The sequence below is a fragment of the Haemaphysalis longicornis genome, unplaced genomic scaffold (genome assembly GCF_048455015.1).
Source record: "Haemaphysalis longicornis isolate Haplotype H1 unplaced genomic scaffold, Haemaphysalis longicornis Haplotype H1 scaffold_1, whole genome shotgun sequence".
NCBI lineage: Eukaryota > Metazoa > Arthropoda > Arachnida > Ixodida > Ixodidae > Haemaphysalis > Haemaphysalis longicornis.
Genome location: NW_027526203.1, coordinates 332308090 through 332329045, shown reverse-complemented (window position 1 = coordinate 332329045; position 20956 = coordinate 332308090). Strand labels below are relative to the sequence as shown.

The 20956-nt window shown below is 44.6% G+C and overlaps 1 protein-coding gene and 1 non-coding gene across 3 annotated transcripts in view; one reads left to right on the top strand and one right to left on the bottom strand.

Annotated features, from left to right (window-relative positions):
* Tm9sf3 (transmembrane 9 superfamily protein member 3) overlaps positions 1-11761 on the top strand; it is a 42622-nt gene extending 30861 nt beyond the window's left edge. For both annotated transcript variants that reach the window (XM_077683745.1, XM_077683750.1), the window contains exons 8-14: positions 4483-4577; positions 5420-5550; positions 6377-6585; positions 8383-8529; positions 8597-8680; positions 9165-9241; positions 10679-11761. In XM_077683745.1, the coding sequence (XP_077539871.1) occupies positions 4483-4577; positions 5420-5550; positions 6377-6585; positions 8383-8529; positions 8597-8680; positions 9165-9241; positions 10679-10746 (811 nt within the window). In that variant the 3' untranslated portion in view covers positions 10747-11761. The remainder of the gene's footprint in view (positions 1-4482; positions 4578-5419; positions 5551-6376; positions 6586-8382; positions 8530-8596; positions 8681-9164; positions 9242-10678) is intronic.
* Positions 11762-20532: 8771 nt separating this feature from the next.
* Trnae-cuc (transfer RNA glutamic acid (anticodon CUC)) lies at positions 20533-20604 on the bottom strand. The gene has a single exon. It is a non-coding gene; the product is annotated as a tRNA-Glu (tRNA).
* Between the last annotated feature and the right edge of the window lie 352 nt (positions 20605-20956).

Below are 20956 nucleotides of genomic sequence, written 5' to 3'. Positions count from 1 at the left end.
CCGATGTAGCGCGACGGGGGGCGGCGCTACACTCGGTTCGAGTTCCCCTTGGAACCCTCCCAGTGAGGCCCCAAGGGACACCCCAAGCCCCCTCAGTGCCGGTGGCTAAGGCCACTGCACATGCCACAAAAGAAGCGTCAAGGGCTGCCCCAGCACCCCTTGATGCCAACGCTAGGCCCCTTGCTGGCACTGCACTGCCGGTCCCTGCTGAGAGGCAGGCTGCCGCAACCAGCCAGCCTAGCCCTGCTGACGAGGCTTCGCAAGAAGCCATGGACACAACGCCAAGCCCTCCGTTGCGTGGTACGCCGATAGGGCGCGGCACGTCACTCGACCGTTCAAAGCAAAAGACACCTAGGGTCACGGCTCCTGGGAAGGTGTCTTGAGCCTGGGAGGGTGACAGCATGGCACTTCCTTAATCCTTGTTCAGCATAAGCTGATGGTAACTGATAATGTAGTCCAATGGAACTGCAGAGGCCTCCTGAAAAACTTGGACGATATCTATGAATTGCTGTCACAACACCAAATAAGTATTATGTGTCTCCAGGAGACACACTTGAGGACGAACCAAACTAACTTCTTAAAGAACTACTCTGTATTTAGGAAGGACAGGGATGGCTGCATGCATCCCTCTGGAGGAGTTGCGATTATCGTGCAAAAATCAGTGGCATGCCAGTTCTTACCGCTACAGACCAGTTTAGAGGCTGTAGCCATACGAGCCATTATCTTTAGTAGACTGGTAACAGTATGCTCACTGTACATACCTCCAGACCACGGGCTCTCCAGTATGGAGTTTGAAACATTAGTTGATCAGCTGCCAGAGCCGTATCTGCTAGTTGGGGATTGTAATGCTCACCACCCACTCTGGGGTTCTGCACGCACGGATGCTAGAGGACGCCTCGTTGAAAAGTTTCTGCTATCATCTGGAGCATGCATACTTAACAAGAAAGACCCAACATATTATAACACAACACATGCCACGTACTCCTGCATAGATCTCGCCATAGCCTCTCCAGTTCTGTTTCCAGCACTCCAGTGGAAGTTCATTAATAACCTGTACGGAAGTGACCACTTTCCAGTGAGCCTCAAGCTTGTAGACAACAAACAAGACAACACTCCATGCCCACAAAAGTTCAAGGAGGAGGCCGCAGACTGGAAAAAATTCAAAGAGCTCTCTGAGTGTCACTATACACTTATAGACAACCTTGGTATTGATGAAGCTGCTGAGACTCTGACCACCCATATAATTGAAGCTGCGCTGAGGTCCATCCCCCAGACTTCTTCTAGTAGGGTTGCTAAGCCGAAACCTTGGTGGAATGATGATTGTAGGCAGGCCCGTAAGGAACAGAATAAAGCATGGGGTGTCTTGCGTAGGTGCCCAACGACTGAAAATTTGGTACTTTTCAGGCGGGCAAAGGCCAATGGCAGACGGATTCGGCGTATTGCGAAAAAAGAAAGCTGGAATCGTTTTGTGTCATCAATCACATCATATACTGACACGCGGAAAGTATGGAGGAGAATTAAAGCACTCCAAGGAAGTAACACTCTTACGTACCCTTTGGTCAGCACAAGTGGAGACACTTTACAAGACCAAGCGAATGCTCTAGGCAAGCATTTTGAGTATGTATCAAGCTCAGCTCACTATTCAAATAACTTCCTGAGACACAAGAATGCAGAGGAACGGAAGATTGTACGTGACAAACGGCAGTCTGAGGTAGGGTATAATTGCCCCTTCACTATGCAGGAGCTTAAAGTGGCGCTCACTACTTGTGGTAAATCATCACCAGGTCGAGACCGAATAACATACACCATGATTAAGCACCTGCACGACGACACGCTAGAAGCGCTCTTACTGTTGTTTAACAAGATCTGGCGTGCAGGGCAATTTCCAAAAGTGTGGAAAGAAGCTATTGTGGTGCCGATTCTAAAGGAGGGGAAAGATCCATCACTTGCAACTAGTTTCAGACCGGTCGCTTTAACCAGTTGCTTATGCAAGGTCTTCGAAAAAATGATTAACCGTCGCCTTATCTATTTTCTTGAGTACCATGGTATTATAGACAATCGCCAGGCGGGATTTCGCTCTGGTAGATCGACAGCAGACCACCTAGTGGCTATTGAATCCTACATCAGGGATGCATTTGTTCATAAGCAGCATTGTTTATCAGTTTTCTTTGACCTCCAGAAAGCTTACGACACAGCCTGGCGTTACGGTATTCTTTGCGATCTTCGCCGCCTCGGAGTTTGTGGAAACATGCTGAACAGTTTGAAAGATTACCTTTCGGAGCGCACCTTTCAGGTTAGGGTTGGAAATGTCCTCTCGAGGATGTTCGTCCAAGAAAATGGAGTGCCGCAGGGTGGTGTGCTCAGCTGCACCCTTTTTATTGTTAAAATGAATTCCTTAGGAACTGCACTGCCTCGCTCCATATCCTACTCGCTATATGTTGATGATGTGCACATTGCGTTTAAATCATGTAATATGTCCATTTGTGAGAGGCAAATCCAACTAGCTGCAAACAAACTTACAAAATGGGCAGATGAGAATGGCTTCTGTTTTAACCCAGAAAAAAGCACGTGTGTGGTCTTCTCTAGGCAGCGTGGTATCCGCCCAGATCCTGTTATTAAACTCAATGAAACACCCATAGCAGTAAAAAAGGAGCACAAGTTCCTTGGGGTTGTGCTTGATGACAAACTTTCATTCATTGCACAATTCAAACGCCTTAAAGTTAAATGTTTGGATACAGTCAGGATCCTGAAAGTCCTCTCACACCAGTCTTGGGGTACTGACACAAAGTGCCTATTGGCCTTATTCAATAGCCTTGTGAGGTCCCGCATCGACTACGGGTGTCTTGTTTATCAATCTGCCGCGAGAACAGCACTAAAGATGTTAGACCCTGTCTACCATCTTGGCCTTCGTCTGGCTACAGGCGCTTTCCGAACAAGCCCTGTGTTAAGCCTGTATGTGGAAGCCAATCAGTGGTCTCTTGAAACACAGCGGAAGTACACTGGGTTGAATTATGCTCTAAAAGTGACATCCTTGACCGGACACCCGAACAGCACTCTAGGTAACCAGGCAATCAAGCTTTTTGAAAAGCGACCTGCCATGGCTGAGCCATTCCTTCTGTCGGTGAGGGCACTGGCCGCAGGCCTGGGAATATCCTTCACTGACGCTCAGAAAACCAGCTTTGCTGACTTTGTCCCTCCATGGGATCTCTGCCCTATCTCTTATGATCTCTCTTTTATGAAGATTGACAAAAGAACCGCTCCAAAGGAATTAATTATGCAGCATTTTTTGTTTTTGCAGAACAAGTACAGAGCATCTGAGTTCTACACAGATGCATCCAAGTCAGCTGGTGCAGTATCATGTGCTGCACATGGTCCCAACTTTTCCACGTCAAAGACTATGCCTGAAGCCACATCTATATTCACTGCTGAAACACGCGGCCTTGTATTGGCTGTAGAATATATTATTGAGAACAATGTCCCAAAGTCAGTGATATTCACGGATTCTCAAAGTGCTGTGCAGGCTTTAGCGTCAGGAAAGTTACAAAAAAATCCAGTCTTTAATCAATTGCTAAAACTACTGTGCTCAGCCCACAAACAAAAACTTGAAATCACTGTCTGTTGGGTCCCAGGTCACTGCGGCATAGCCGGAAATGAGCAAGCAGACAGGAATGCTGTAACTGCAGCTCTTCGGAATGATCTAGATATTCAAAGCGTCCCGTACGAGGATCTTAAAGCGTACGTACGTAAGAGGCTGCGAGACCAATGGCAGGAAGATTGGAATGGGGAAACAGCAAACAAATTGCACATGGTAAAACCCAAGTTAGGTAGATCGATCTGTGAGAAACGAGACAGGATCACAGAGGTTACTCTCTGTAGACTGCGCATAGGCCATACCCATGCTACACATGCGTACCTATTGAAAGGAACAGAACAGCCACGCTGCTTGAGGTGTGGAGGGTCGCTATCAGTCATTCACGTACTGGTAGAATGCAAACTACTTGAACCGCAAAGAAAGCTTCATTTTCCAGAATTGTACACACGCATGATCCCTCAACACCCATTGCTGTTTTTATCAGACGAGCCACTTTTCTCTACTAACCGTGTTTTTAAGTACCTCTCAGACGTAGATTTTTTAAGGTATGTGTCGTATCACCCGTGAGCCGAGCCACCATCGCACGCTAGGACCCGGTAGGGCCACTCATTGCTACCGCAAAGACGGGGGCAAGGGGTGCACGTAGAAAATGCCTGGCATAGTGTCAAATGTTTTTACTTGGCCCTCTACACCAATTCTTGGCCCTCAACACCAACAGAAATCTGAGATACCTTTTATTATATATTCTGTACTTTATATTCTCACTTGAATAATCCTCACCATAGTACTGGCGCTCTTTGGCCTTGATGCCCTTGCGCCAAGAAAACCTAACATCATCATCATCAGTTCTTTCTTTTGCAAGTTAACTTATTGGCTGTCCTTGTGTGCAGGAGGGGATCCCTTTTGAGCACAGCCATCTTTGTCTATGCTGCCACATCACCCATCAATGGCTACTTTGGGGGCAGTTTGTATGGCCGAATGGGAGGTGAGTGACCTAACCTTTCATGTGCGTTTGTAGGGCGAGGGGGTCTTTGCAAAAATTGGGACGAGCATTTCCAGGTTGTGAATGAAAGCTGGCTAACAAAGAAACCAGATTGAAAACAACAGATAATTTCAATAGCTTATGGCAGTAACACTACATAGGCTGCAATTTTTGTGAACTTGTAAGTTTTAATTCATCAAAAAGACCTTTGTGACTGTATGCTATATAGAACCTGATCTTTATTGCTATTTTTCATTTACTTATATCTACATAGCTGTCACCAGTGGCATTTTGATGTAAATAAATATTGCCAACTAAAATTTCATTTAAGCTGGCTTGTTATAGGAATCGTAGTCAAGACATCATCATCTTGCTGTTTACTAACGCCTTTGAGCTGTTTCATGTAGGATGTTCTGGTTTTATACTGTCATTTGTGTTGTCTTGTTAGTGTCATGCAATTTCAGTATTTAAGGAATTTAGGCAAGGTTATGAAACAAATTTGAGTTATCTTTTGCTTGGTGTGTGTGATGCTGCAGGGGCTGTGTTGCCCCAGATTGTGCTGTAGGCAGGCAAATTGGAATCCTTAAGGCAGACAACAGGACATTGGAGAGTGGCACAGGAATGTTCAAGGGTTCAAAATAAATTGTTTTAGTGAAACTGTATGACTGCAACTTCAAAATCAGCTCGCCAAGCATCGCAGTGTATCTCAATCAGATACCTTGTGTGTGGGAAAGGACGATAATTTTGTAGCGCACCGACCGAGCGAGTGAGTGACCGGTGATCTCCTGGCACTGTGGAGTAAACAACTGCACTGAACCTCCATCCATCTGTCTGTTCGTTTGCAGGGAAACAGTGGATCAAACAGATGCTCATGAGCGCCTTCGTGCTGCCAGCCCTGGTGTGCGGGACTGCGTTCGTCATCAACTTCATCGCTATATACTACCATGCGTCTAGGGCCATCCCGTTCGGAACCATGGTGGGTGTGGCTCTGTGGAACGTGAGCAAAATAGTGCGCTTACATCTGTGCTCTTTTGATTTACAGATTCTGACCCTCCCCATCTTTTTTGGCAATTTTTTAATAGTCAATTGGCTAGTTATTTGAACTTGACATATTTGCTTTAGTAACAACTTTGCTTACATACAAGAACTGAAATTCATTTAGAATTTAAGGAGGTAGAGCAACAACATAACTCTACAAGTTTGATCTGCCCTTGGCACCTTAAATGTATGCATTTCTGGTGCAAGTATTTGTTGCCCTACAGGCTACAGTGGGCTATTGGGCACTGACATTGCCGGCAATGAATAAAGTAAATTTGGAGCGTCTTTTTGATGTTGTGACAATGAAGTTTGGCCTAATATCATGAGCTGTCACTTCACCTTAGACTTGTCATGAGCTGTCGCTTCACCAAAATGCAATTGCCTCAGGCACACGCATGTAGCAGCTTTGCTTTGAGCATTGGTTCTCTACTGAACCACGCGTTGTAAGGCAATGAAATTAGACCATTCTGTTAGTTCAAATTCGCAATTTTTATGTACACTTTCCTGGTAGAGGTAAAGCACACAGCTACTAGCTTATTGTTCCGGTGTGTGTTAGGAACCACAGATGACTTAAAACTAACTGCAGCCTTTTGCTGTAGTTTGCCTCGGAGTGGCGAATGGTATATTTAAGTGAAAAGTTATTTCGTGAGCCAGTTCCAAAAATCAATTCTGTCGGGTCAAATATTGCGGGAAGGCTGCCTAGCGTGGGCAGTTGAAGGCCCGTACGAAATTCCGGCGTGCATTGTGGCACTTGTGGCGTGCAGGTGGCGGTGACATGCATCTGCCTGTTCATCATCCTGCCCCTGACGCTGGTGGGTACCGTGCTGGGCCGCAACCTGGCGGGCCAGCCCAACTACCCCTGCCGCATCAACGCTGTGCCCCGGCCCATCCCCGAGAAGAAGTGGTTCATGGAGCCCTCGGTCATCGTCGTGCTCGGGGGCATCCTGCCCTTTGGCTCCATCTTCATCGAAATGTGTGTATCTCCTCCTCCTCCTGCCTCCTGTCCCCCCCGTGGGAGGTCTGTCTAATGAGATGGCTGGCACGAGGCCTGTCAGAGGGAGGGCAGCGGATAACCTCTCAACAACTGGAGCAAATCATTTGCAGAATTCCCAAGGGGTTTTCCGGGCATGCTCGTGTCCGCCACTGGCTGGCTGGAAGTGTGAAATTGAATCTGGAGCAGAGTGTAGTATTGGGCGAGTTGGTGATTCATCTTAACAATACAGCGCAACAAAAACAAAGACTTAAGCTGAGGCACACAGGACGAGCGCTGTCCTGTGTGCCCAGGAGCTCAACACAAGTGGTTCGGGGATGGTGTTGCTTCTACTTTGATTCCTGTTGTACAGAATTTCGTTACTTTTTTTAAATTTTTATATTTTGGGAGTAATCACCCTCCGCACATGGTTCCTGAAAGACTACAAATGTAGCTTTTAAGCCCAATTTATGAGCACCTGAAGAATTTTTGACAAAATTAATAAATAAATTATCATCTCCCAGTAATTTTTTTTTTGCTAGGGTAAGCAGTCTTTCGGAGTTTTAATTATTCAGAATTGAATATGGTGATAAGCTTAGCTTAGCTCAGAGAGAGAGAGAAGTGATTGGATGGAAGAAAGGAAAGGAAAGTGCACTGGGGATATTATTGAGCTCAGTAGGGAGCTCACCTGCATACAACCCAGTGCGGTGGGGAGGGGAAGAGGGGATAAAAGACTTGGGAGGAGGCTAGGGGTGGAATAGAAAAGGTGTGAGAGAGAAAGACAGGAAGAAAGGAGAGAGAGAGAGAGAAAGAGAGAAGAAGAAAAAAAAAGAAAAGAGGGGGGGGGGCACTACATAAGCGACAGCGGCACAAGTGTTCGTTGAGTAGCCTCAGCTACAGGCGCTGAGTGCAAAGTTCGGCATGGAGAAGCACGTGGTACCGGTGCTGCGGGCAAACAAGTGCTTTAGGCAAACAGTTTGTTTAGTAGGCAAACAGTAAACGTTTAGCTTGTCTGTTTTTAAAATGGGGGGGGGGGAGGTTCAAGAAATTTCCTTGCAACTCCCCTCCTTCTTCTGCATTTCCTTTTTTTTTTTCCCCAATTCTGAAAAGTCCAAGCAAATATGCCATAGCTTTTGGCATATTTGCAATATATATTATTAGAAAATGCACTGTAAGTAGGTGTGTTTTAAGTGCCTGGTGCACTGAGTGCTTTATATGTGGCAAGTACTGTAGTGGAGTTCTGAAATGTGAACGCAAAAATATAATGGGGACACTCGAAAAGTAAAAAAACATGGTTTATGGATATGAAACGATATCTTCCTCGTGGTACGGGAAGTTCTATTACTGGACTCCGTTGTTGTTGCTGACTTGCTTGGGAAGTAATTGCGCTATTCAGGCATTCATATTTTCATTCTTGCGTTTCATTTGTTTGCACCTGCAGACATTAGACAGGTATTCTTGCCAGAAGCTATGCTGGGCCTTCAAAACTTCTACATTATGACTGTTTGAGCTTACACCAGACAAACTTTTAGTTGTTGCAGATGGTTGTAGCACAAGGTGTTGTGTTTATACGAGTGACGTTGCAAAAGTGTCCCGGGTTGGTTTTCTTGTAGCGCTTGTGTTGGCCCTAAGTTTTGTAGCTGTGGAGAACCAGCGCGGGGTGCCATCATTGGTGGCCGGCCTTGTTGCTGGGCGGCCATCTCTTGTTGGCCGCAGTGCAAGGCCCGAAGTTTGTCTGTCATGTCCTCGGCCTGCTCCTGCCCGATTGGTTGCTGAGCGGGGCTTCTCCTCTTGCCGCAGGTACTTCATCTTCACCTCCTTCTGGGCGTACAAGATCTACTACGTGTACGGCTTCATGCTGCTGGTCTTCTTGATCCTGACCATTGTGACCGTGTGCGTGACCATTGTGTGCACCTACTTTCTGCTGAACGCCGAGGACTACAGATGGTACGGCACCCCTCCCCTCCAGTTTGTGCTGGTGCGCCCCATGTCGAGCCTGTCTCTTGCTTTGCAGGCAGTGGACAAGTTTCCTGGCGGGGGCGTCCACAGCGGGCTATGTCTACCTGTACTCCTTCTACTACTATTTCTTTAAAACAAAGTGAGTGGCTCGCCTCCTTTTTACGTGCCCCGCTCTCTGGGGCTCATTCCCCCTCCTTGATAATGCCAGCACATGGTGGCGGATGATCGAAAGTGCTCAAATTGCGATACATCCAGTGCATAACTAGCTCTGACTCATTGCAAAGAATATTATGCACGTGTTTTAGCAAGGCATTGCTTCTTTTCAACGAGGCGTTATTTTTTATATCCGAATTTATTGAAACAGCTGCCCATTTGCATTTTTGAACCTCGAAATATGTACTTCGAAAGTTTATACGAGATTTTCCAATAGTGATATTTGATTCAAAGCTGAATCGAATATATTGTTATTCACTTCAGTATTGAAAGTTTTGAATTTTCACATGCCCCTAAAAAAGGGTAGACAAAACCCTATTTGACTTTGCATGGTATCTGTCAGCAGCACAAGTATGCACGTCTTTGCTAATGTTACTTTTGATCACGCATTTTCTTTTTCTTTTTTGCAGGATGTACGGCCTGTTCCAAACTGTCTTTTATTTTGGTTACATGGCCCTCTTCAGCTTTGCCCTCGGAGTGTTGTGTGGTGAGTTTTGTGCATTCTTTCTCGCTGAACCACATTGCCTCCCGATAGTTTATTTTCAACTTTAGTCTCCAGTTTGGAATTTGGCGGGTGCAGGCAAACAGGAGAGGTGAAACGTGTCGCCAGCCTGAAATGCTTGCCAGTTCCATCTTGTGCGCACCAGGAAGAATCCGTCCCATTTGTCACATAAGAGGCTGCTTCACCATGCTACTATAGTGGCTATGTCAGATTGTATGTGCATGTATTGCACCGAGATGGCACCGAGTGCTAAGATGAGTTTAATCACACAGCTATTTGATGTCTGAGCCAGGCAGCTTGACAAAGTTTAGCTTCCTCCATTCCGGCATTCGCGCTCACAATATCCTTCACAAGTCCCTTGGTTTGCTTGTCTTTGTTTAGTTGACTGGCATTTTCTTGGAATTCACTTTGATCTAGCTTGTAACAGCATTTATTTTAGAGTGTGTCAAAGGGACACTGAAGTGGGGAGGGAATCAAGTTGGCCTATTGATAGATTGCAGTGTTGAGATAGCACACAGGATTGCCACTCGCAGTGCTCAGCTGTTTAACAATTTAGGAAATTTTGAAAACATGTACTGCCACTGCATACATTTTTCTGCCTTGTGCATTATGACTAGGGGTGTGTAAATACTCGAATATGTGAATACGAATGGGAATATAGTCAATCCCGGGCATATCGAACCTGGATATATTGAACTATTGCATATATCGAACAGTCCAAAACATTCCCCTTAAAAATCCTGTGCAAAAGCATAGCACTTTTGTGCCCCTTTAACATGATGCATTGCTATGAAGGAAGGACTGTGTGCATTGCTGCACACGGCAGTTAACAATAATGCGATGCAATATAAGCCAGTCCCAGTGTGAGCTCTGCGGTCCGCATTTGTTGAATTTTTTTTTATAAATGCCGTAATTTGCAACCATTGTAGGAAGTGCAGCAAAAATAACGACCAGGAGAAAGGTGGTGAAGGATGAGTGCTTGTCCTTGTCCTTCTCATGGTTGTCATTATGTCTGTTGCAAGTGTTTATTTCCACTGGTGTCATATAATGTTTTCTTTTTATTCGCATTTGAAAGGTAAAGTAGCGGAGGAAAACACATAATACTTCAGGCTTCAAGGAGACGTTGTTGCAGCTGCTGAATTTTTTGCACTCTGAAAAATGGTTTGCATCCACTTTGTGCACTTGCTGCAACCACACGACTAAACTGTGATGTCTTCAGATAACAGCGTGGATTGTCTTTTGAATCTTTTTTTTTTTTTTTTTACAACTTCAAAAGCTTGTCACTGAAGAAAAGTGCTGCTTTGATTGGCTTAGTTCTTTTTACTGTAATATTCCTGGAACTGTGTGGCTAGTGTTGCAAACTAAGGTTGCAAACTAAGGTTGTTAATCCATGCCCTCTCTCTATGTCTTTTGCTCTTGCAGGCACCTTCGGCTTCATTGGGACTAGTGCATTTGTGCGTAAAATCTACTCGACAGTCAAGATAGACTGAGGAAACCTGCTCCTTGATTTCTCCTTCTAGTTCAGAGACTGGTGCCTGCAAGTGTGCGTGTGTGTGCGTGTGTGGGTCTGCATAAACGTTCATCACTTTTTTGTCAAAGAAGGGGATCACATGGTCGGTTTGAAATGTTCTTTTGTCACTGTTTTGCGTATCGTCCCTGGCAACAGAACCTAGCTTTTAAATTAAGACAAGATTGAAATGCATCAGGCCTAGTCTCCTCCTGGAAAACAATGGACAAAAACTGAAGAAAGCTTCATCAAGAATGGCTTGAGGCATTGTTCACTTGTGTTAGAATAAGCCCAATTGGACAGTGTTAATCATTCTGTATTTATGTGCATTGTAACCTTTAAGCTTTGTTTTTGGGTTTGGTGGTTTTTCTAACATTTTTTTTAATATTGTCATCAGTGCGTGCAAGCATAAGGTTACCTTCTAATTTGGTTAGTTCTGAAGACGCAGCGTGTGTTCTTGTCAATGAAACATTTTTGTTTCTCCCATGTGAAGTGTCTGTTGTTTCACACGGGGTTGTTCCTTGTACATATGTATGTATGGGGATTGCTTGCATCATATTGATGGGGGCATGGAGTAAGATGAGCAGGCCAGCTTGTATACCTTTGAACTGTGCCTGTGCAGGCCATCTAAGTATTTTCCGTGTTTTTTTGTTTCCTTCTCTCCTTGCCTCTTTTTTGTGTAGTCTGCTGTATATAATATAGCCATTACTTTGAAGGATAAACAAGATACGTGTGTGCGATGGATGTGTCAGTTGTTCTAGCACAAATTAAACCAGCGGTTTGAAATGTTTTGCACTAATTGTAAACCTACAGGTGAAGATTATTGCGGCAGTGTGATGCTAGTGGTAATCTTCATTTGTGGTGTAAGAGTTGCTTTGTAATTTAAAGCATTCAAAGGGCTTTTTAGGTTGATTAGTGATTGAATAAATCTAGGAGCTCCTGCAAGTTGAATTTTTTATTGTAAGAAATAAAAAAAAGCCATAGCGTTGTGCATCATGTGCGGCCTTGTGTTGACTGTGGCACTAAATGCGGAGAACTGTTTGACTTGTCCTGGTGGAGGTACAAGTGCGTGCGTCTGTCTTGTTTTCCTTCTGTACAGTGTGGTCTGCTTTTCTCAGGACATTATCTAGTAACTTGCTTTAATTAGTCAGGAAGTTTAAAGTGTGCAAGTCCTGCAAGGGCATTTTGGAATTTTTTTCTCGTCGTCATAGTTGTGAAATGTGCTGCTAGTTTCTCCTGGCATAAGCTACAAGTTGCTGCACTTTCCCAGTTGCTGGAACCACCACGGAAGAGCAGTATTAGAGACGCGAGTGCAAGTTGCAACTTGTTTATTATTGAGTGGTGTGTACCTGCACATGTCTCAGCGAGACTAGCCCCTAGTACAGTTTTGTGCCACCTGCCCGTAACGTAGTGCAAGGATTACACTTGGATTGCAATGAAGTGTAAGAGAAGCCTTCCAGTTTGTGGTGCAAGACAGTATACGTAAATAATTATATGTGCTGAAGGTACCGATTATTCTCTTGATAGGTTTCTTGGACAGTAATTTTGACAATTGTTACCGATATTAATTTCTATAGGTTGCAAAGAACATCAAGGGGTTGCCCACAAAGTCTTGTCTCGTAACAATGCTGAAGAAAAAAAAATGTATTCATAATTATTAGGGAGTATTCAGAGAATGATTTAACATTTGAAGGAACGGTAAAAATTTGGTTGAAAATTATCGCTGGTGTATTCTCAGCCATTGTTTACTGGTAGAGTGTCAGAATTTGTAGTATTGCTTTTAGACTACTACTTCCAAGTAGGTATTCGGGGTATTGCTTCATCTCAGCGTATTGCAATCAATAAAATGACAAGTCTTTCACCCTTACATGTAAACTATGCATTTATGAGATGAATGTAGCCCTCAATATAACTCATGTCACTGACAGGAGATAACTTTACTTGCATCGGAAATCACTGTGGGTGTCTTTAGATGAAGCATATTGTTAAAATGGAAGAAAATATTTACTCTTCTGTTCACAAGCTGATATTTGAGTGCCACAGGTGGGAAATACTGCTTTTACCTTGAGTAATTTCACATCATCTTTGAAACTTTTGCCCCTATCACTATTTACTAGGGCTGGGCACTGGTTAAACATTTTAATCTGATTAATCGGCTGCCTTTAATCGGTTAATTGATCGATTAATCTGTTGAGTTGGTCTAAGAAGAAAAATGAACAAAAATATTTTACTAATATTCATAACAAAATAACAAAAATAACACCAATAAGCTTGTTGGTCTTTTCACAGGCATTCCAAGTGAGGTAAGCAGGTCATCGTCATGGTGCTGATGCGGGCTAGATGGTTATCACGTTTGCCGGTGCTCGCACTTTTCTAAAATCAGGAACATTAGCTCTCGAAATAATTGCAGGGGGTGCCGATTAATTGTGGTTTACTTACAACAGAGTTAGTTATACAACGGCCGAACGGCAGGAGTGCCTCCTTGCCAATTTTTGTACCATGTAAATTTCTATTGAGAGTAGCCATTTCCTTGTCTGTCCTGAATATACGCTCTCGGTTTTTGTCACTATTATCTCCAAGTACACTTGCATTGTTTTTTTATTGCGACGTGAGGCTGGTTATTATGATCCTCGACGCCCTTGCGCGCAATTGCAACAAGGCACTCTTGTTTTAGTTTGCTCACATGACTTAACCGACTAACCGGTTAAAAAAATGAATCAAGACTGACTCATTAATCGATTAATCGAAAGGTTTATCGATTAGTCGCCCACTCCGGAATTGGAACGACCCCGAATTCATTCCACTTTTTTGCGACTCCGGAATGGAATGGGAATGGAATGCGCTGGATTTTTAGAAGAGCTGTGTCAATTTTCAGCTGGGATCTACAGCCAAGGTGGTGCTTAAACCAGCATAGTTTGCATGCATTTTATTTGCAATAACTTCGTTTCTAGGGAGGTGTTTTAGGGCTGTGGGGAAACTCGTAGGGGGGGTTGCTAAAGGCGTTGACGACTGAGGATCTTTGCTTGGCAGTAGTTGTGTGGCCTGTGGGGGTGGGTCCGGGGAAGCCATGGCAGGATGCGAGAGACCCTCCCGGTCAACCATGTGCGGTAACTGGTTACCTGTGACTCCTTCAGTGTGCGCCGGGGCCCAAACCAAACGAATGTATAACAAAAACCGAGCACTACAGTTCGCTCCAGAACACTACGCTAAGGGCTCGCGGTATGCATTTTTTACAGCGTTGCATGGGCCTCAGATACACACAGAAAAATGACAGTGGTTTTAAATAACCTCCTCTGTTGAACAGGTAGAGTCAAGTTAATGCCAAGACTATCAATATGCGGAATGAGGTTAATGAGAAATATCTGGCGACTTTCCCACGGTGAATGCGAAACTATGCTCTTTTGTGATGCTACCCTACCATCCCTTGTACTGTCACAATAGCAGTTCTCCTCAGTTACCCGCCGTGGTGGCTCAGTGGCTATGCCGTGCTGCTGAGCCCAATAACGCGGATTCGATTCCCAGACGCCGCAGCTGCTTTTCTGATGAAGGTGAAAAGCAAAAGCGCCCATGTGTTCGAGATTTCGGCGCACAGTAAAGATCCCCAGGTGGTCATAATTAATCCGGAGCCCTCTTTACGGCGTGCCTCGTCGCCTGTGTAGCGTCGGTGCATTAAACCCCACAATCAATCAATTCTGCTCAGTGCTGTGCAAAGCTAAGGATTACGAGTGCTTCTAGGTGTGCGCAAGGTGTGGACGACGTGCCTGTGAGTTCGCTACTGCAGTGTATTGGCACTGGTGTGATGATACGTGAAGCGCATATCCAGGTAACACGTGATGAGCTGTGCAGACCGAAACAAGCAGACAGCAATGAATTCTTTCTATTTTGGTCAGCAAGTGTCTGCCATGGCCATGTTAGCAATTGGTGATAAATGTTTCAGCCTCTCGCAGTAAAGGCACCATTTTAAAGTGGTCGCCTGGTGGCGAGTCTGTATAGGGTTGGTTGTGGAGATCGAGACATCAGTGTCAGAGAGGCTGGAGATGAGCAGGTAGAACTCCAGACCATGAGGCGGCAAGACCGTGTACCTCCTCGTTACCTCCCCCCCACTGTCCCCCCGCATATGCTCATATTGTCACTCGTGTGTGAAGCTAACAGGCAACATCTTATTGTACAATGTTCCGCTTTTGATTTTGATCCGCATCGACATGATCATAGTATTTTTCAACATTCTGATATTGAAGCTGTGCGTAAAGACGTACTTGGACAGCCTCAGCACCTAGTCAAATTAGCCCAGTTCGACATTGCTAGCAGTCTGGCGCACGTGATGTAGTGGATGCCTACCTCCTTCTCTGCCCCCTCTTTTCACACCAGTGACATCCGGTTTTCTTCTTCTAAATAAAGGAATTTATCAATCAATTCTTCCTCTAGCACCACGCAAGAACAAGCCATTACAACATGATCATGCAGATATTATAATAGCGATCAGGAATACTGGTCCTTCAAGAATTAGGAAGGTGGTGGTTCTGGACTGGATGTCGCCAAGGTATTGCCATCCCTCGACATTGGTGATGTGTATGCATATTTCTGCAGTTCTCAACACATCAGAAAATGTCGCCTTTATGTTGTATTCTTAGGTAACTCGCTAGAGACACCAGGAGGTAGTTTCAATGTTGAGGAATTACAGGAATAGAATTGGGCTTTCCAGCCATTCCAGGAGTGGGAATGGGCAATCATTTGGTGTTCTGTAGAATTGAAAGGAACGGAATGGCAGAAAATTTAAATTTCTCGGAATGGAATTGGAATGGAATGGGGCTGCCGATTCTGCAACACTATTTACCCATTCAACCTCATGGGAAGGTGTTGGTGGAGAGAACAGCAGTTGGTGGAGCGGTAATTGTTTATTCTTTTGGAGAACGTAGAGTTGCATTCCAAGCAGTGAGGGTAGCATGCTGGTTGTAGCACGAGTGCCAATACAAGCTGCACAAACATTACAAGACGACAAATGTAGTTTGTAAGTTGTAAGACTACTAATACTATCAATAGTTTAGCATTGCTACTTCCAGCACACATTACTAAACTGTCTGCGTTTTGGTTGTTGAGGGCAGCTTTAAAACCTGGTGCTTTTATTGTCCGATGCGCATTTCAAAGCAAAGCTTTAGTGTCCTCACTGATAAAGTTGTACGCCAATAAGCCCTTTAGTTAAGCCAAGTTTCTTTGATGATGGTGATGAATGATTATGGGTGAAGTGAAAGGAAAAAAAAAGCTTCTCGTGGCTGAAATAGAACCTGAGTTCCTCGTGTTATGAAGCTGGTGTCTATCCGATTGCTCCATTTCGACATGATCGAAGCGACCGCCAAGCAGCAGGGACCGATTCGCACCGTACACCTTAAACCCAAACGTTATGCCTACAGAGTGTACACCCGAGAGTGGCTGTGGGTATTCTAGAAAAGTGGTGCGTACCTCCGGAGTATCTAACACATACAGTGTGGGATTGGCAAACCAAAGAATCCATCAAGAGAAAGCTTCGCGTTCAACCATCGTCGTCGTTAGACGGATGAGTGCATGATTTTTTTAAAACCAGTTATACACTTATCATTTTTGCAGGCATATTATGTGACTAAGAAAGTATAATGTGCAAGAAATTACTAATTAACTAAATTACTTTCATTAGCATTACACCTGATCACCACCTTGTTTAATTAAGTCTTTGATTTAGGCTAGCATGCTCCTTTAGTGTTGTAAACATTCATTCGTGTTATTGTTCCTTGTCACTAATTCCTTTGTCAGCCCATTCATTGACCAAGAATGAATGGGTTGGTTTGTTGCCTGATAGAGGTAGCTGGTTCATCTGGCATTAAAAAAAAAAACTGCCCAGGGTGGTGTTCCTACACACACATGGTCACAAATGAATAGGAGAAGTGCACCACAGCAAGTCATGCCTGCTTACTTCACAGACAACAGGTGGAAGGTAAGAGGGGAGGAGATGCATGCAAAATGACCTGCAGTGCCCATAATTTGTTGCCTAAATCGGAAAACCAGCCACTGGGTTTGAGGGTCGAACCCGCAGCCTTGTCCATCCATCTACCAAGCCACCGTGGCAGGTCTCATAGCATGAACTATTGGATTCAACTCTCGCTTTCTTGCCTGGAAAATGTGCGTGTGAAAACACATGGTATCATGTATCTGATATGCTATTTTTTGCGCACACGATATGCCTTTTCATACTTTGCACTACAACCTGCATGCACTATCACTCGTATTGGCTTTCCTCACTCAAAAAAATTATAGACGTTCGTGTGTTCAAGATTTTGGCGCATGTTAAAGATCCCCAGCTGGTCAAAATTAATCTGGAGCCCTCCACTACGTCACGCCTCGCCACCTGTGTAGCGGCGGCACGTTAAACCTCATAATCAGGCAATCAAATCGATCAAGAATTATAAACAGTCGTGTTAGTCGCATCTCAGGGTGCAGATACGTGTGCAACTGTTCGCATATTGCTGGTGCTGCCTTTTGATAAAGCCCAGTGTTTGCTTTTTGCAGTCCTTGCATAAGTTTGAGAAAAGCCTGTCGCAAGTGTTCCTTGGAAATTTGAGCCAAGCTTCTGGAAAACACAGATGCAGTGGCTGAACGCAAATTGTGGCTGTGAATGGCCATGCTAAGACGTGAATCCTTCGATGAATTTTGGGGTAATTATTGCGCAAACCATGACCTGGCTGTGCTGGTTGAGATGCAGCTTTTTTGCACTTGCTGGGGTGTGATCAGTCGGCTGCGCTAGCAGGTCTGCACAGTGGAGGAACTACCTGCATTGTGTAGCAGGAGCTCGTGCAGGCAGTGGAGGCCAAGTAGAGAGATGTGACTTAAGTGTGAAAAATTGGCAGTTCGACTAGGCTTCTGTCAGAATAGAACTGAGATTAACACATTGGCGGGTCTAGTTGGTACTGCATAACTGAGTGCATCGGTGGGGGCTAGTTGGCACGGCATAGCTGAGCGCTTTCCCACTCCACTGAGAATACTTGTGCGGTGTTGCAGTCATTGCTGAAAGCTGTCCACGAGATCTGTTGCACAGAATACCTTGCATAGCTGCCTTGTCTCAATGCCAGGTATTCCTAGTTAATCTTTGCAAAAGGTTTTTGAAGTACTGACATGCATGAGTGTTGTTTGTTCATGGCAGAGGTCTCGCGTTTTATACCGTGTGTATGTCAAGATTTTTTGATACGTTATGAACTTGAACTTAACAACATTCAATGCATGAACCCTCTCTAGCGAGGGAAGCTTAGCTGTACTATTAGAGGAGCTCTCAGACTTTAAGTGGGGTATTATTGGGCTAAGTGAGGTTAGAAGAACAGGAGAAGGCTTCATAGAACTGACTAGCGGGCATATTCTATAATGGAGACCTCACGAAAGGAATGACCACCGGGTAGGATTTTTGATCCACAGGGACATAGCAGGGAACATGGAAGAATTCTTCAGTATTAACTTAACGAAAGGGTCGGAGTCGTAGTGGTCAAGCTTAACAAGCGGTATGGGTTGAAGATAATACAAGCCTATGCACAAACAGCTAGCCACGGAAATGAGGCCGTAGATAGTTTCTACGAAGACGTCGAGACAGCAATGAATAAGGGAACTGCACAGTTCACAATTGTAATGGGAGACTTTAACGCAATAGTAGGTGCAAAACAGAACAGGAGAAGAATCAGTGGGAAATTCTGGAATAGGCGTTCGCAACAGCCGAGGAGATACACTGGTTGGATTTGCAGAAAGAAGTAACCTCAAACTACTGAACACATTCTTCTGCAAACGCAAGAGTAGGAACATGGAAAAGTCCTGACGGGTTGACAAAAAATGAAATTGACTTCACTTTGAGTAACAACCCAGGTATTGTGCAGGACATGGAGGTACTAAGCAAGATTCGGTGCAATGATCATAGGATGGTTCGGTGCAAAGTAAGGCTAAATCTCGAAAAGGAATTCAGGAGGCTCGTAAAAAGTAAGAAACCCAGCATGAGGTTAGTCAAAGACAGGGTGCAGGAGTTAAAATAGGTACCCTTCAGAACAAAGTCGCGCTTTTAGACGGTAAGAACGAGGACAGTGTTGACACCCTAAATGATGACCTAACAACAACAACAGCAGCAATCACCGAGTCGGCAGCGGATAATGGAAAAGCAGCATGTAGGAAACAAACTGGAAAACTAACCCGGCAAACAAAGGAGCTTGTTTCAAAGTGTCAGAAGATGAAATTATCGAGTAAGGTGGATCAATTTGAACTAGTGGAGCTACCAAAATTGATAAACAGAAGTAAAACAAATGACATTCGTGCGTACAACATGGCGGTCATGGAGGAAACATTCGAAAAAGAAGGAAGCTTGAAGGCAACAAGGAGGAAGCTGGCCATTGGCAGAGACAGAATGTATGCACTTCGAGATGAACAGGGTACCATTATGCACAATATGGACGAGATAATAAAAATCACAGAACGATTTTACACCAGGCTATACGCCAGCGACTTGGACAAGGGGAAACTACCTAGCCTACAAGTTTTGCTTGCGATGTTCCGCAGTAACGAAAGAGGAAGTAGAAAAGGCACTTACGGGCATGAAAAGAGGGAAAGCTGCAGGCGACTACAGCATATAACCACAGGCCTTCTAAAAACCCGCCGCGGTGGCTCAGTGGCTAAGGCGTTGCGCTGCTGAGCACGAGGTCGCGGGTTCGATTCCCGGCCGCGGCGGCCGCTTTTCTGATGGAGGCGAAAAGCAAAAACGCCCGTGTGTACGAGATTTCGGCGCACGATAAAGATCCCCAGGTGGTCAAAATTAATCCGGAGCCCTCCACTACGGCGCGCCACATCGCCTGCGTTGCGTCGGCGCGTTAAACCCCACAATCAATCAATCAGGCCTTCTAAAAGAGGGGGAAGATAATACTAGAAAAGCTCGCTAAACTTCTCAGAATGTTTAAGGACTTCAAAAGCCTGGAAAAATGCCAACGAATTTTAATTCACAAGAAGGGAGATAACAAAGATCTTAAAAACTACAGCCCCATCAGCCTACTGTCAGTTGCACACGAGCTGTTTACCAAGATAGTAGCTAGCCGCGTAACTGCTAGCCTAGACTTCCAACAACCCAGGGAACAGGCTGGGTTTAGAAAAGGATACTCTACAATTAATGAATCACATCCTTGTCATCAACCAAGTAATAGAAAAATGCGCAGAGAATAATAAACCATAAGCAGCGCTGCAGTGATGGACAGCTTTTTCAATCAATAAATTTCAGTTGGAAGTGGTGTGTTGTCTGTCTTGTTATAAGTTTCTTCTCGTGTCCGCGTTTTTTGCGCCCTTTCCAGCTCATGTATTTGACTCAAATTTTTAAGGCGCCGCCTTTGGTTATAGCATAGTTGAAATTTTCTAGGAGCTTGAAAACAAAAATCATTATGGGTGTTTTACGAGCCGCTGCACCTATACTATGAGGACGGCCGCAGTGTAGGCTGCGTGAATTGATCCCTTAAGTGCATTGAGATGAGGCTGAAACACGGGATTGCCTTAGATTAACGAAGTGCTTGAAAGAGGGCGGGGTAGTGTACAAGATGTTAAGGCCCCTAAAATTTTAGGGGCCTTACAGGATGTCGCGTTCCTCCATCTTGGTGAAACAAATTGTCGGCCATAGAGTTTCATACTAATATACGCTGTCGTCCATCTAATTATTTTCAGTAACAAATAAAACAAGAAAAGTTAGCAAGGTCGTAGCATTCTGTCTTTGAACCAAAAAAAAAAAAAAAAACTCTTCCGACGCCGGGAATCGAACCCGGGCCTCCTGGGTGAGAGCCAGGTATCCTAACCACTAGACCACGCCGGAACGACGGAAGGAGTATATTTTAGAATATTTGTATTCAAGTGTAGCAACTGAAAAAAAAAAAAAATTTTTTTAGTGAAGAAAGGAAACGCGATAAACGCAAAAAGTTATTTTGCGTTGTTCTTTTCTGTGCCTCGGTGAAGTTCATGGCTCTTATGTTTTTTTCGCGCAATCGAAGTTAGATTATCAAACTATCAACCATCATGCGATACGCTGCGATACGGTCTCTTCAAACAGTCGTCTCATTGGCGGCTACTGTGCGATGCTAAATATGCATAAACCATATCAAGTCGTCAACGCTTACCACTTCCCCATCCCACCCCCAACTGCACTGATTGCAGGCCGGTACATGGTG